Source organism: Coffea eugenioides, chromosome 6, assembly GCF_003713205.1.
Source record: "Coffea eugenioides isolate CCC68of chromosome 6, Ceug_1.0, whole genome shotgun sequence".
In the NCBI taxonomy this organism is placed as follows: domain Eukaryota; kingdom Viridiplantae; phylum Streptophyta; class Magnoliopsida; order Gentianales; family Rubiaceae; genus Coffea; species Coffea eugenioides.
In genome coordinates, this window is record NC_040040.1 from 16,068,254 (window position 1) to 16,084,525 (window position 16,272).

General features: G+C 34.3%; 1 protein-coding gene across 1 annotated transcript; it reads right to left on the minus strand.

The window, feature by feature from the left end:
• Positions 1–2,806: 2,806 nt before the first annotated feature.
• Positions 2,807–5,405, minus strand: LOC113775287 (class V chitinase-like). Its single transcript, XM_027320099.1, has 2 exons — positions 3,998–5,405; positions 2,807–3,119 (listed from the first exon to the last, which is right to left on the minus strand). The coding sequence occupies exons 1-2, from the start codon at positions 5,139–5,141 to the stop codon at positions 3,097–3,099; spliced, it is 1,167 nt and encodes a 388-aa protein (XP_027175900.1). The 5' UTR covers positions 5,142–5,405; the 3' UTR covers positions 2,807–3,096.
• Positions 5,406–16,272: the final 10,867 nt, after the last annotated feature.

Below are 16,272 nucleotides of genomic sequence, written 5' to 3' on the forward strand. Positions count from 1 at the left end.
TATGTGGGACACAAAAACCAAACCAAAAGTAAAAGAAAAATAAAAACCGATAGCAACTCGTCATCATTTCCAACCCTACTTTAATTAACAGCAGTTTCTTTTCTCTTTCCCTCCTTTTTTTTTTTCAACCTCTTATGATTCTCTCCTTCCTGCTTATAACCCCATAGTCTTTTCCACCCATCAACTACACCACCATGCAAACCTACCCGAAGTGTTTATTTCTTGTCTATTTCTCTCTTTCCATGGTATTTAACTATCAGCCCCTCTTGTTTATTTCTTCTCGTATTATGATTTGCATACATTAAATAATCAAAATTTCCAAAATTACAAATTGAGAGAGCAAACGAAAATTTCATGGTCAAATTAGATGGAGATAATGAACATGGTTGTGATAGAGGGGAAAAAATGAAATTAATGGGTTATGCTTGGAAAAGAAAAATGGACGAATTTGGACTATGCTATTATGCCTGTTATGCACTAGAATCTAATATCTTCATTTGGTTTCATTTTTTTGTTTGATTTACAAGTATTGGTGGTAGTTTGTCACAAAGATTAATTTCTCTATTCCTAACGCCATTGGAGTATGGGGTTGCGCTTGGCATAGGCATCAATAGTGGTTGGCCAAGTCCTTTTCAGTTTAGGAAGGTGATAGGCGATAGGTGTTGGGTTCATAATTTGAGGTGTGAGATTAATCAATAGACAAAATATAGTGTTAATTTGGAGCGAGAAGCTTTTTGAGGGTATTTTAGTTGGTTGTGGTGGTTATGATTGATTTGGGTAGAGTTTGGAATCTTGATGATGCCGAAATTGATAGAAATTAGGGATTAAGTTGGAGTTCGATTTTTGGTAAATTTTGGGATTTTAGTGATGCCAAAATTGATGGAATTTGGGGTTTAAGTTGGAGTTTGCTTCAACAGGTTAATGAGGTTTTGGATTTACAATTATTGTGGAAGCATAGCAAGTCTAGATAAAAATGTTTGTTACCTTTTTTTTTTTAGTTAAATTGATCACTAAACCTTTTTTTTTCACTTTCTTTTGATGTATGATATTGCATAAGGGTATTTTAGGATACTTAAGTATAATTCTAGCCTGATGGATCTATACAGTCTCTTCAACAGTAAAGCAAGGGGAGGTTAGTGTAGTTTTCTAAAATTGGGGGGAGCTGAGTGACATTGTCAGAAACCTCAAGGGAAATTTCTGAAATTATCCCTTTCCTTAACTAGGATAAATATTTGGGCACTTAGATACAAGATGGGACACAGATGGTTTTTTAATTATAAAGTTGTGAACAACAAATTGATTTTAGGAGCTCCCCCAGCCTAATTTTCCTTCTAGAATTACTTCAGACAAGAAATTCCTTTACCTCTATTCTCCTGCTCTTCCTAGATTTTTTTTTTATCTTTGTTTTTGTAATAATTTTCTCTTCAAAAATTCTCCTAGTTCGAATTTATTCGGATTCTCCTAGTGGGGAATTTATATTCTATTACAATTTTTCTAGCAAGAGTTTTTTCGTTGAATTTTTAACTTCATTTGTTCTTACTAGATTTGGGATCTCTTTTAGGTTAGTTTGGTCAGATCTAAACTTTCTCTTGAGCCTTGTAACTTGCACTCGTTAAATTTGCTCGTAGTAGACATGAACAGCTAATCTATTCAAGCTGCATAGAGTTATTGGTATTTGTGGAAATTTTGAAGTTTTAGAGTGTTATCTGCCATTGACTGCACCAGTAGTATCTTTTTTTTTTTTTTCCCTTGTATTTGGTACTGATAGTGCAACTTTTGAAAGTCTCTTGCTTATTAAAAAAAATAAATAAATTGGTTTTAGGAGAAAACAAACGTAAATATAGCAATCAACAACTTTTAACGGGAGGTTCCTGAGTAAACAGGGCCATCTCGACAAAGGAAAGGAAAGGAAAGAATACTGTGCAAGATTCTAGTCTTCAAATGGAGGAATGCAGACTCAGTTTTGGATCCTAGATTTAGCTAACGACAAAGTTAATTGGATTAGCATTTTCCTTGTAAAAAAAAAAACTCGAATATTAAGATATTTCAATTAGCGCATGAATTTTTTACTGAAAAATAAATACAGCTTCAATGAATTCGGATTTAACACCGGTTACATCCCTTTTCATGAAACTCAAATGTTAAAAATATTATTTGTTCCATCTATTATTTCATTTTCCTCAATGAATTTCGACAGGTGACTTGATGTGACGAAGTTGTTGAAGTATTAAATTCCCACTGAACAAAAGTTACTTCGCACATTAACTGCTTGGCCTATCCTCGCAAGAATTTATCCCAAGTCTCAAGAATTTAACAGGCCTGCTATAACCATGCATCAATTTATGACCTCCCTCATTTTTATGAGCCTCACCCCAGAATCCACCTTTGTGGCCAAAAATATACTCCATTTGCATTTGTCAGTGTTATGAAGTTGACCGAGATAGAATTCCACCTTGTCCAATAGTTGACAATATTGCTTGGCTTAGCTGCTGGTGATTTGTTATTCACAACTCTCTTTAATATATAATTGGTTCGTGATACATAAGAGCAATATGTAAGTTGATTCGCCAATTAATATATGCTAGAAAAATCCCACTCTGAGTTGTAGTTGCCACAAACGAAATCACGGACTATCCCTTAATTTTAGGAATTTTCATATTTAATTTTTCGCTTATACATGTTGCAATTTTTAATCTTTTGCTCATTCTAGTGATCATTATGTGATGATAATAATTAATCTCAATGAATGCTCGTCCTTGGGGGGTCGCATTTTGAACTCCAAAGGATAAATTGAGTGATAGATATGCATATAAACTATAAAGAGAGGAGTCTATTTTCTGGTAAAGTTAATGAACTTACATTATTTTTTTATGTGTGCAACTATTTTGCAGGCCAATAGAAATAAAATTGCTACTAGATAGGAAAATAGGAGTGTTACAGGATACTAAGAAAAATACATCTATGCCAGCAACTAGCATCACCAGTGGTCGGTTAGTCCCAACATCTATGTTCTTGGAAGGTTGCAGGATGAAATGGAACATGGCCTAGGGATGCTTTGCCGGCCAACATCCGCAGATAAGATCTTAACTTCATTATTCAATGAATCCACAAGTGGGAAGCTGCAAAATACATATAGGACGGCAGGGAAAGTAAATTAGGAGTATGACCTTTTAATTCCTGAGACGAAAGCAATAATACGAAGTAGTCAAACTTAAGTTTTGTTCCTTCTTGGTCTGAGTTGTTGGCTTTATTCAAGTAGTAGCATATTAATCATTAATGATCTTTCAAATCTCGAATGTGCAAGAGTGTGTAAGGTATATTGTCTCAATTCGAGCGCTAGTATGTTAGATTTAAAGAAGAAATTAAGCTGAAGGACAACTGAATACTTTTATTTCCATTGTCTCCGTTTCTGATAGTGCAAAAAAGTGCTAAAAACAGCAAGGAAAAAGGAAGGAAAAAAGAAGAAGAAGAAGCAACTCCATACTTGTTTATCATCTTAGTTGACCAGACGACTTGTGCAGTAATAAATCTTTTTCAGCCTCATGTGCAGAGCTAATAATTGAGAAAAGGACTATCATTATTACAGTCCCACACATCCTGATTTTCTGACCTTTATCTTGCGGAAGAGTTTTCAATTAGCCATCTAAAAGATAAATAGTTAGTGCTCTGGCATCTAACTCCACAATATGGAATGAATATTGAATATTCCTATCTGTATTCCTTCTCCCACATACTATAAATGAAAATTTATCATTTTAAGATTGACAAAAAAAAAAAAAGAAGAGGTTTCTTAGTTTCTTATGAAAATAACCCACGGTTTCATTTTATATAGATTATAAAGGAGTATGAATTATGGAGAGAACCAAAATTCCAGACTCGGAGATGGGATCACTAATTCATAAACTTAAACAAATAATAATTGAGCAAAATTAAGTGAAACTTAGATTAAGAGACCAATAAGTAATACAAAATACTAGTATTAGTAAGCAGTAAGTACCTGTTCTGGATATTTTCCAGTCCAGATCATAGCTCAAAGCCCAGAAGAAGTAACCACGAATCCTGAGAGCCTGAGCATATCCAATCCTTGCTGCTGTAGATCTACTATCATCATATCCAACCCATGCAGTTCCTGCAAATGAATAAGTAGACGCAGTAGCCACATCAAATCCAACTGTGGCATTGTTCTTTTTATTAAACTCCTCGACCTGGTAATACAACAAAATCCCCCTTCCACCATCACCCTCAGGACCAAGACCAACTGCGGGAGCTCCCACGCCATGGACGCTAGGGTCCTTTAGCGTCCATGTTTTGCCATAAAGCGGCAAACCCATCACCAATTTGCTCCTCAAGATCCCTGCCTTGAGCCAAGATCCCAATCCATAGCTAGTACTGATGTTACTTTTGGGGTCAAATAATGCTGAATTGGAACCTGTGATTGTAGGTTCCCAGGCGCCATGATAATCGTAGCACATGGCATTGATCCAATCTAAATTCTTGTTGATTGAGGCTATTGGGTAAGTTCTGGGCGTAGCAGCTAGGAAAAAGGTTGAAGAGAAATAAACTGCTGCGGAGAGCAAGAGCTGAGGTCGATGTGTTGCTTTGGATTCTTTTACGATTTCAGCTCTCCATTCGTCGAATAGGCTGCCTAAGTCGTTCATTTCCTGCGGGTTTTGAGGGAACTCCCAGTCGAGATCGAATCCATCGAACCCGTATTTTCTTGCTACTTCTATGGTGGAGAGGATGAAGCTCCTGCGAGAGGCTGGAGTCGAGGCCATGCGGGAAAATACAGTCGGATCATCGCCTCCTCCGCCAATGGAGAAAAGTGTCCTGACTGGCGGATTTTTGGAGTGAAGAGTTGATGTGAAGTTGGTGAGAAGTTGTGCTGTTGAAGCATCTATGCCAAGCTCGAAAGTTGAAGCACTGGGGTTGAGAAATGCGTAGTAGATGTGAGTGAATAAGGTTGTATCGATGGCGGATGGTGGAAAATCTGCAACTCTCCATGAGGGATAGTAAGCTCCCTTCATGGCCTTTGAGGAGTATGAAGGGCTAGCATAGCTAGAGCTGAAGCTGATGATCAAGAATAAAAGACAAGTGCAAAAAATGCTGCTACTAGTAGTAGCTTTCATGGTAGCTAACCCCATTTTGTTTTTGTTTCTGGCTAATTCTGTTGTGTTTTCCTATATATAGAAAATGGAGCTTTCGATGAAACCGTTATAGCCAATGATTTCTCGTTTTTGTGGGTTTTATTGCTTTTGCATTCTGTTAAATATAGTGTTGAGGCTGCTTCATGATCCAGAGGGATTGCGGTTGGATTCTGAATTTACACTATTGGTTGAATTTTTGATATTAGGCTAATCCACTTGAGGTTGAGAAGGGAAGAAAATTTGTAAGCCTTTGACGATTTGAGTTTTGTATTGTTCAGCGCATGCTGATACAGACAGAGCCGTCCTAGATGACTCGTTCAAAAGTGGATATAGTGGGCAGATAAATTGCCACGATTGGAATGATGGGTTCACCCTTGCACAGTAATGATTGTGTTTTTTGGGACTTCAACTCAACTTCTTGTTAGAATCCAAAAAAAAAAAAAAACACACAAACTCAACTTGTTGTGGTTTGAGTCATTTCACGGACTCATCTTGCATATTACTACATTTATTGCAATCTAAACTATGTTAATGATTTACAAAGCCATTAACTGATTACTGTTGCGTAGGGCTGCAAACGAATCGAACCGCTCGCGACTCGAACTCGAGTCGAGTTCGAACTGACTCGAGTCGAAACCGAGCTCGAACTCGAACTCAAAATATTAAGCTCGTTAGCTCGCGAGTCAGTTCGCGAGCTCGAGTATATATATATATATATATATATATATATATATATATATTTTTATTTTAAGTATATATATATTTTTTTATTTTTTATTTTAAGTATATATATATTTTTTATTTTTTTTATTTTAATAGTAAAATAACATATATATCCTTAATATTTTATTACTTATTAAGAAAAAATATTATTTTATTTATTTTTTAAAAAATAAAATAATTATTTTTTATTTTTTTCGAGCTCGGCTCGAATCAAGTCGAACTCGAGCTCGAGTTTGAAATTGTCAGCTCATCGAGTTCGAGTTCAATAAAATTATGTCGAGACTCGACTCGATTAGGCCAAATCTTGATTCGACTCGATTAGTTTGCAGCCCGACAATGTTGTGCGACAACAATGTAAATTGACAAGACAAGACAAGAAGCACTGACAAAAGTTTTGGTTTGTGCATTCGGGAGTGACTCCCACCCAAAAAAAATCCAAGAAATGAAAAGATGAGTAGAAAAGACAAATCAAGTGTGTGTCCTAGATATTTTGAGAAAAAAACAAAATGTAATCCTGATAGAATTACAAAAATGAAAAGCAACAGGATTCAAGGGTGTGGCCTTAGCATCAATCTTATGCTTTTTATTTTTTATTTTTTCCGTTTGATAAGATCGATTGTTACTTCTTCCTTGTTTTCTTGGAAATCCAAATATTGCAAGAACATCTATTTTTTCACGAACATCTTTTTTTTTTTCAACTAAATGCTGGTGCATTATTTCCTCAGGCTTCGAGATTGAGAAACAGGCTGGAATAAGTATAAATTTCCACGCAAGAAAATTCTCTTTGAAGAATGCTCATTTGGGTTATCCTTCTGGAATAGTTGACATTATTGCTTGGGTAGCTGCCAGCACCATAAATGGTCTGTTGAACATATCTGAACTGAACAGAAGCAAAGTATGACTCCGCAATTTAGACCTTTTGATGCAAGCATAAGCATGTGATGTTTATTCAGTCAACGGCAACGCCAAAGCTTCTCACCGTGGCCGTAATCAGTAAATATATCATTAAAAACTTTGAAATAAAGATAAGAGATTTTTAAAAACCCAAAAGTCAATGGATGGTTGTATGGGAATGTGACATATTCAACCTAGCATCACAACCAATATTGAACATTCCCTCTAGAAAATGAAATATTCAACCCAACATCATCATCCTATTGAGTGAGTATTCCCTGTAAAAAAGAGTATCGGGTGATTGCAACAATGTTGCAAATCTGGTTCATTAGAACAAATATAATCACTTATTACCAATTATGTGAAATTACTGTGAAGACATTAGTTCATTCCAATTACGCGATTTGCCACTTTCTAGATTGTGGAAAGTATGGCTCCAATTCCGTGGGGCTTTCTTTCTGTTTGTGTGAAAGTCAATACACTTTTCAAAAGTATTCCTAGAAAAAACCGCCCATAGGTTTGAAATAAATTTTTGCAATTGCATCTCTAGGAAATACGTTTGAGATCTTTTTCAACCGGGATGATATGTTGTTCAAGTGGAAACGGTTTCATAACTTTGAAGCGAAAGTGCAAGATAATTGCAGAAGTTTTCATCTTTGCGCTTTGAATTTTCGCCCATTAATTTCTTTCTTCTCTTGCATTTTTTTTTAATTAGAGTTCACTTGAGAAGTCTCAAAGTCATGTGATACATCAAGTTGTATATTCAAGATTATAATCCTCCATAGCGTTTGTTGAAAAACAAAAACCTATACTCTATAATCATATGATGTAAACGAGTTTAAACAAGTTGAACGTTCTAATGTTCAAATTTCTTTGATTATTTTGACGAGTTTAGAAATTTTGTTCAAATTTAATTTATTTATTTCTCGAGACAAGTTCGAAACAATTTTTATTGAGCCAAACTCGAGTTGGATTCGAGTAACTTGAACTTTTTACATGTAAATTTTACATATATGCTAATCAAACCGAACTCAAAACAAACTTGAAAGTTTATCAAACATGAATTGCTGTTCCGACTTGGTTTGATTAACTAGCAGGCCAAACTCGAACGAATTCTTTTCGAATCAAATTGATTCGAGTATCAAGGAACTTAATTTGTTTTTCAACCCCATGTAATCAACTAGATTATTTTCATTTTTACACCATGTCAACTAGTAAATAAACAGTTTGCAAAAATACTCCTAAGAAGAAAGTGTGTACAGGAGAATCATTTTGCAGTTTTTTTTTTACAACAATTGAGCTACATAGAAAAAAATTAAAATAAATAAACAAGAACATTGAAAAATTACTCCTACAGTTAGTTATTTTCATGTCAAAAAAACTTCCGTAAATTTGTGGATGTTTTTTGAGCTTCTTCATATGTTTAGTTAGAGGGGCATACTTTATTCTGATAAAGACATGCATCTAGAAACATATTATTCTTTAGTTTTGTTTCTTGTGATTGTCTTAATTAAGCTGTTGTATGGTTACTCCAGAGAAGATTCAGCATGTATAGTTGGTGACAAGTAAAAGCAGGATCTTTAGCTGATCTCTTTGGTCCTTGTTCCACATTTTACTAGAAATCTTAAAATTATGTGTCAATGTCAACTCGGGGTGGGCACGGTCGGGTATCCGTCCCTAACATGATTTAGCTTACCCAATCCTAATATATCGGATCAGCCATTTTATGACCCTAAACACCCGAAAAAATTTTATGACCTGTCCCGAAAAAAAAATTTCCAATAAAAAAATTGTTTTGCACTTAATATCAACATATTTTTCGATTAAAAAAACATATTTTCCAATTAATATTGGTAGAGATATTGTAAACAAAGTCTATACATCACCATTCTCACATATTTCATCCAACAATCAAACCGATCTCATAAATTTAGTACATATTAGAATTATAATATCTAATAGACAAAACCAAATTTCATGTTAATTTTGAACATCACCATTCTCACACATTTTATCCTTCTACAACACAACAAACACAAGGATAATAAGTATCTAGCAATTTTCTCAACTTTCTTAAGGATGTTATGGTACAAGACTGCATCCTAAATGAGTCGACTGTGGAATCAAGGCCGGAAAAGAATTAAACAAAGTTAATTATTTTTGGAGAAAGTATAACCAAAACAAGCTTGAAAAATCTTTCCCAATTTCCTTACATCTTTGGAATAGACCTTATGGCATTAAAGGTGATGAAAAAGAAAAATAAATTTCTTGCACTGAAATAAAAGAGACAAATTTAAGAGACATAATTACAATAAAATAAATCAAATAAATAAATAAATGAAAGACGCAAATGTTTTAATTATCTAGCTAACAGAAAATTGGAACTCCAAATACATGTAAGGCCCGAAAACAACACTCTTTCCTAGGCGACCACACAATGGAGCAGTTGATGAGAAAGCACAAGTGCTTGTGAGTAGAAGAGATAAACAATGTACTGATACAAATGTAACAATAAGTAAATAAAAAGGAAAGAATTGCAAACCAATTAACTACCCAACTCCTCTTGAGCTTGTAGATGAATTCAAACAAGTTTCTTCAAATTGATGAATTACAATCACTCTTATGTACAAAGGAAGGTTCACCTCCTCCTTGCTCCGAACTCCACTCAATCAAGCTATGACGTTTTACTATCCCTCCGGACAACCCTCACAAAGCTACACTCATGAAGTATTCACTCAGAAATGAAAAGTTTACAATGAATCTCACACCACTAAAACTATAAATCTTCCTTGAAGAGTATTTTCTCACTAAAATCATTCTAGATCTTTTGTATCTTCAGTGTGCAAAAGTTGTTTGAAGATTCTGACCATACTCTATTTATAGGAGACCAACAAAGTGCTTTATTAATGCTTCCAACGGATAGAAAGTAGCTGAAGAGTCAACTAGCCGTTGGAGTGTTGGACGTCCGATAGCCCTGTTTTATGCGTCCGACAGCAGGCAGTGAGTTTAAGAGATTTTCTTCAATTCTTTCGGATGTCCGGTGCAAACTCTTTTGTGCGTCCGACAGCGAAACAAAGAGATTTTGAGAAATCATCTTATTTCTATCGGACGTCCGGTAGAGACATATTCAGCGTCCGATGGTTTCGTCGACTTTGAAGGATCCTATCAGACGTCCGGTGATGGAGTTCTTCATGCGTCCGAAGTTGCGTAATAAGTATCGGACGTCCGATTTTGTCTTCTTGAGCGTCCTACAGCTTCAACATACTTTGTCCCTTTCAGATGTGCTTAATCTTTGAATCTGATTTGTTTCATAACTGAAAGTATTTCTTGAAGAGATATTAGTATCATCCATTTGTTTTGTAAACATCAAAAGATAGGAATCAATATCAACAATACAAATCTTTGATTGAATTGATGAAAAATTTGCAGGAAAAATCGATGGAGATAGAATAAAAATGAAAAGGATCAAAGGGATGAACAATTTTTTTGATAGAGTTTCACAAATTTTTCTTCATTTTGTTCATTTGATTCAGGTTTCACAGAAAATATTCGCTCTCTTCAAACAATATGAGGAGAGACGGATCATATGATATTAGAATATGAGATTGTGAGCCACTCCACTTACATTTAGGATTAAAAATTATAAAATTATAAAATGATTCCTAATTTTTTAATATTTATATAATATATCCCGCGGGGTCGGGTACCGTGGATTTTTTATTTTTCTGATCCGTATTCGTATATGTTTTTCGCGGGTACCCGACCCTCATCTGTCCCGTTAAGAAAAATCGAATCGGATATTCTATTTTTCGGATCGGGTTTGGCAGATTTTTTTTCCCACCCCTAATGTCAACGTCGCTCCTGTTCTTTTTTTTGTTTGTGTCCTTTTTCCTTTTTTTTTTGTCTCTATCTCCTTATTTTCTGCGCATTTATTAATGTTATCGAATATTTTAGTAACAAAGTCTATACCAACTACTTCCGTCATTTTCTTGTTAAACATGATCGTATAATTTTACCTTTACAGTTTTCTGGTTTTGTAAAATTCTTTAAAACTGTAAGCCGTAACAAATCGAGTAGAGTTGCATTAGCAGCTGTCATGAAATTAATTTGGGACGGTGAAGTAAAGCATGCATATTTCTATTATTGTACATAATTTATCATCATAATTTTAGTTATTACAGTATGAAGAAAAAACAATAGAAAATCAACCTGAGAAAAATCTTGCATCAAAATAATAAATTTTGAAGTGTTATGTAGTAATCAACTAAGAAACTGATTATTCAACCACTGAAGCAAAAGCAATGCCTTTAGGCTTTAATGTAAGAGTTTAATACGCCTATAACTTCTCCGGAAGGAAAGGCAGATTTCCAACAATTCTTTTTAGGAGGAGTTGACCAAATTTTGGCACTTCATAGTCAAAAATTGCATTTTAATTTCCCAACAGAGAAACTTGATGTACTATATCCAGATCAATCATCTGACTTTATTGGATTGTACATCCAATAAAGTGATTGTATTGACTCAGTCTCAATTTGACCATAAAAGATGAATACATCCATGAATCCATTAACGTGTTTGTATAGCTGATGATAGTCCTGCTTCCATTTACAAAGGGCAACCAATCAGGAAATAGGCATGTGCAAATCAAGAACACTAGTATTTTGTAGGGCCTCCATTTCAATTTCAATTCCAAAATTTGACCACAATGCTCCGAATAGATGTTAGGAACACCATGCGGATAAAGGAGATTTTGGGCACTTCTGCACTGGTTTTAATCAATGATTTATCACATAATTTAGGCTAAATGAAATGATTAACAATTCTTCCTGGGGCTAATGGTGTTTGAATGATTGTTTTTAACTAACAATTTTTTTGTGACAATGTGTTTTTTTTCTCACTTTTTTAGCTTTCTTAATAAAGGGTCTAAGATGAACATAAAAAATAAGAAAGATGGATCTATTATAAATTTCAAACACTATTATCCACCCTTTGAAATATAAAAATTAAGCTTTTAGCTAATCACTTTGGTTGTTATATGTGCCAATGTCAATGCCGTCCCTTTTCTCTTATATTTGTTTCTTTTTTGGTCTGTATTTCCCTATTTTGTGGGCATTCTATCAAACATATAAAATTTATTGAAACGATGGTCAATTGTAACACATTAAGTACATATATATCAGTAGCTATCATTACAATAACATACATATTTTTGTCATTATACATAAGTTGATCATTTTTTCATTGGTTAGTACTGTATGAAGAAACTAGTTCTATATGTTGCTCTTTTGGACACGGCACATTTGTGGTTGTTGAAGGAGTTGACCAAATTTCGGGTCTTTGCTGTTTGTTGAAAATTGCATTTTGAATTTGCTTTCTGATTGTGCTTAGAGAAAAAAATGTTATCTTGAACCAATCATCTGAATTTGTTCGTTTGTGTGCACATCCAATAAGTAATACAGTACACAGTTTTTGACCGGATTCTGCGTATCAATTAGTGCATTATGTGATGGTACTTTGTTCAGTGGAGATTGAGAATTTGAGATGTTCCTTTTTTTGGTTTGTTTAGGCAGCAGCCAACCAAGAAAAAAGAGCATAATGCTTCCTGCGTGTAATTGTTGGTAGCCTCATTTCTAGGATAGGTTCATGGTATATTAGTTTTTTTTTTATTAGCTTTTTAGTTTTTCTTTTCAATGCATTGAAAAACCAAGGCTGTATTTGATAACTTAATTCGGCACTTAAATTTAATAAATTCAAATCTTAACATGTCTTTTCTTTCTTTAAGCTTTGCACTTGGATAGTTAACTATAGGAAAATGTCTAAAATACGAGCTTTACCAATTTTAGTGAAAAGCTTGGGAGACTTACTTGGCAAGAAAACTTACTTTAAATAAAATAATACTAGCCGCACTCCTATAAAGAAAAGTATTTAAAGGAAAGCCATGTAAAACATTTCCTACTTTTACTAACCCTTAATCCTTAGTGGATTGTCGAATTATTTCGAGAGAATAAACCATTTATAAACTAGAGAATCTTTTATACTTATAAACCTAGAACTTGAATAGAAATTGAAAATGTTATATTTGTACTTTAAAGGTCAAACTTGATTTTAATAATTCACGCAGAAAACTTGTTTGGCAAGAAACCTTATTCAAAGCAAATTGGTTCTGGTTTGCACCTCTAGAAAGAAAGAAATCCTTGAAGTATTTTATCACCTTCACTAGTTTAACTCTAGGGAAATTGTTAATTTATTTGGAGTAGATAAACTAGTTATATACCAGATAACTTTGTATTTATAAACCAAGAACCGTACAACAACACTTATAGTTTTAAATTCTGGATTTCTAGGGTATAGCGAGGACGCGGAATTTTGAATCCCAGCTTGAACTCTGAACTTCACTTTTGGTGAGTGTCTCTGCTTGTTCTATGCCTACTTGATTAAAGTGCTTTCTTGATTTGATATGTGATAATTGGAAAAATGGATTTCTGATCCATCGAAGTGGGCAGTGTGTACTTTATCGCACTAGCTCTTTCGAGTGGTGACTTGCTTGAAATATTTTCGTAAATATCCTGCTTGCACTATCTACAGTGCTGGACGTAAAGTCGTTGGGTGAATCCCTCGATCAGTCTATAATAACCAAGTGCTGGACGTAAAGTCGTTGGGTGAATCCCTCGATCAGTCTATAATAATCAAGCGGTGGACGTAAAGTCGTTGGGGGAATCCCTCGACCAGTCTATAAATATAAGTGTTGGACGTAATGTTGTTGGGTGAATTCCTCGACCAGTCTAAGGTATACTCGAATATTATTGCTTCCCTATTTGTTTACTTCCGTCGAATCGATACGTGTTAATTGTTTCAAGTGATTGCATGATTTTGAGGCACCACTGAGCGTTAGCTCACCCCACGTTTATTTGTTTTCCTTGACAGGTCCTGAGGTTTGAGAAATCTGAGCTACTTATATCTTTTTAAGAATGTATCTACTTCGTTTTGTGGCTTGTAATGTATTTGAATTAAACGATATAGTTTTGTTTTGGGATTGCCACTTGAAGCTGGAAAAGTGTAAACCCTGATTATAATATTTGGCTTGTATGTGTATATGTACTCGTGCTGTAAGAAATTTTACGTTTTGGAAACTGTAAGACTTTACTTCTTGAATGTAATGCGTGAGGTGTTTAGGAGCCGCCAATTGGCTAACTTCGGATGCTGTTGTCTTTGAAGATAATGTGTTTTAGTATTCAAGCCGCTTAAAAGTTGGCATGTTCGGATGGCGAATTGTGTTTTGGTTTAAGTTATACGTGAATATTTGGTCGGTTTGCTTGCGTGAGTCCTGGCGAGAGTTAGGCAGGCGACCCGCCAATCCTCTGGTTCGCCTTAGGGAGAAGTGGGGTCGTCACAGTAGGCCCCAATGAACTAGTCATAGAATTTAATAAAATCTACATTCCAAACTCAATGATAATATTTATTGCAATTCTGACCATCGATTTGACAAAAAAGGGGCATGAAGCCTCCAAATAAGCATAAATTAGTAGCCAATCTTCTTTACCTTCTCATCCAAATCAAAACCAAAACCCACAAAACTTATTCAAATTATTATCCGCATGAGAAGTAGAACACAAATGAGCCAATAAATCAAGAATAAATTGTCATAGATTCACATATCAAGGTAAAAGATCCGAAATCTAAAAATGCATTCCATAAATTTCGGATCCATATGTCCCAAAATTGTTAGTTACAAAATTGTCATAGGCTGTATAGAATCTACGTCGAAGCATCAAGCAGTTGGAAAAGCATTAATGGCAACATCTCCATATTGAGTAGAAAAAACAAAGGTGCAAATAGAGTTGGAAAAAGAATGGCATACGGAGCCATCGCATTCCAATAATAGTAGCAATTTTGACCCTTTTCCTTTGTAATTCAGTAATTGTTTTGTCGATTTAGGGTCTGTTTGATAACATAAAAAAGTGCTGAATCTGAATCTTTTCAGACATTCAGATGTTTTGAGTGTTTGATAAATGAAAATCTATTTGCTGAACTTGTTAAGCAGTGCTGAACCTGTGTGTATTTTTTTCAGCACAAGAATCCTAACTGAATGCTTAATTCTGATAAGAATCAATAGAATTATTTCAACTACCTTATCTTATCTACCAAATCTACCCTTGTTTGTTAATTATGTTCAAAATTCTTATCTAATTAAACAACCTAATATTCTCTATCTAATGATTTTTAGTTTCTATTTTCTCCCTTTTAATGACTTTCACATCTTCTCCATACTCCTCATATAATATATTTCATCTTTTATATTAATTTGATTTAAAAATAAATATTGTCATTTTCATACCTTACAATTTTAAACTAATTAAATCATAGATTCTATTTCTTTTTTGAATGAAAGGATATAAGGGCACAATTGTCAAATTAAACTTATTAAGCATTCAGCTATAAATATTTATCAAACAGTATAAATAGCTTTAGCATTAAAATTCAGACATTCATATATTTTTTTCAGTGCTTAAAATTCAGCAAATTAATTGTTTCAGTATTCAGATTTCAGAATTCAAACTTCAGAATTCAGATTCAGTTTTATCAAACGAAACCTTAGTTATTTTCCTTTTGAATTGAGTTTCCTTCTCCAATATGTTGGTATAATATTTACCGCTTACCGGCAGATATATAATCAGCCACACATGTGGCATTTATCAACAATGACAAATGAAAGTTGTTCGAAGATAGGGATGATATCAAATACATATAAATTGGCAATCTAGAATATATGAACAGCATCTATAATTTATCGGCAGCATCTATCGGTACAAGCAACGGACATGTGCTGATTAGTGCAGATATAAAGTGGCAAAAGAAGGCTGATCAAGCGAGTCGATTTGTCAAAGTCATACACCAGATCATCGTCCTAAAAGTTAGGGACATTGTAGTTGTGCCATTCACAAGGCAAGAAAGTGGGTAGTTATCACTCTTGCCTTAAGCTGACATGTTCGATGTGGCATGAAGTTATATTAACAAGTGGACCACCAAACCAATGAGGTGAGATGGTGGAACACTAAATTAGCCACGAAAATAGGAGTTTGTCAGGAAGCAACTACTACCCAAATGAAGGAGCATACTACCATAAATACTGGAAAAAAATTAGACTTGAGAAGAACGCTTGTCATATCAAACACCAAAGAAAGTCTTTCTCAGAAATAGTAATTTCCATAGGAATGTTCTCTTTTTAGCAAGTTTTCTTGGGACCTTTAGGCTAAGCTTAGAATTTTCAATTTCTTGCAATCATTTCCTGTTCATGTAGATTACTATTTTCATGATTTTTTAAATCTAATTTAGCTAGGTTCTATAGATGATTTTAGTTTGACATGAATTTCGAAGTAGGTTTCATTTTCTTTTCAAGCATTCATTAGATTTTCCAAGGTTTCCAGCTATCTTTGCATTACATATTGAGTGATTTTATCAGCTTTCAATTCACAAATTAGCTCTTATTTCCATTGCTTTATTTATTAGCTAA

Excerpts from the sequence above, each read along its gene's own strand:
- LOC113775287 (XM_027320099.1), bottom strand. The coding sequence starts at position 5,141 with ATGGGGTTAGCTACCATGAAAGCTACTACTAGTAGCAGCATTTTTTGC. Across the intron at positions 3,120-3,997 it reads CTGGAAAATATCCAGAACAG|CTTCCCACTTGTGGATTCAT; the intron begins GTACTTACTGCT and ends TGTATTTTGCAG.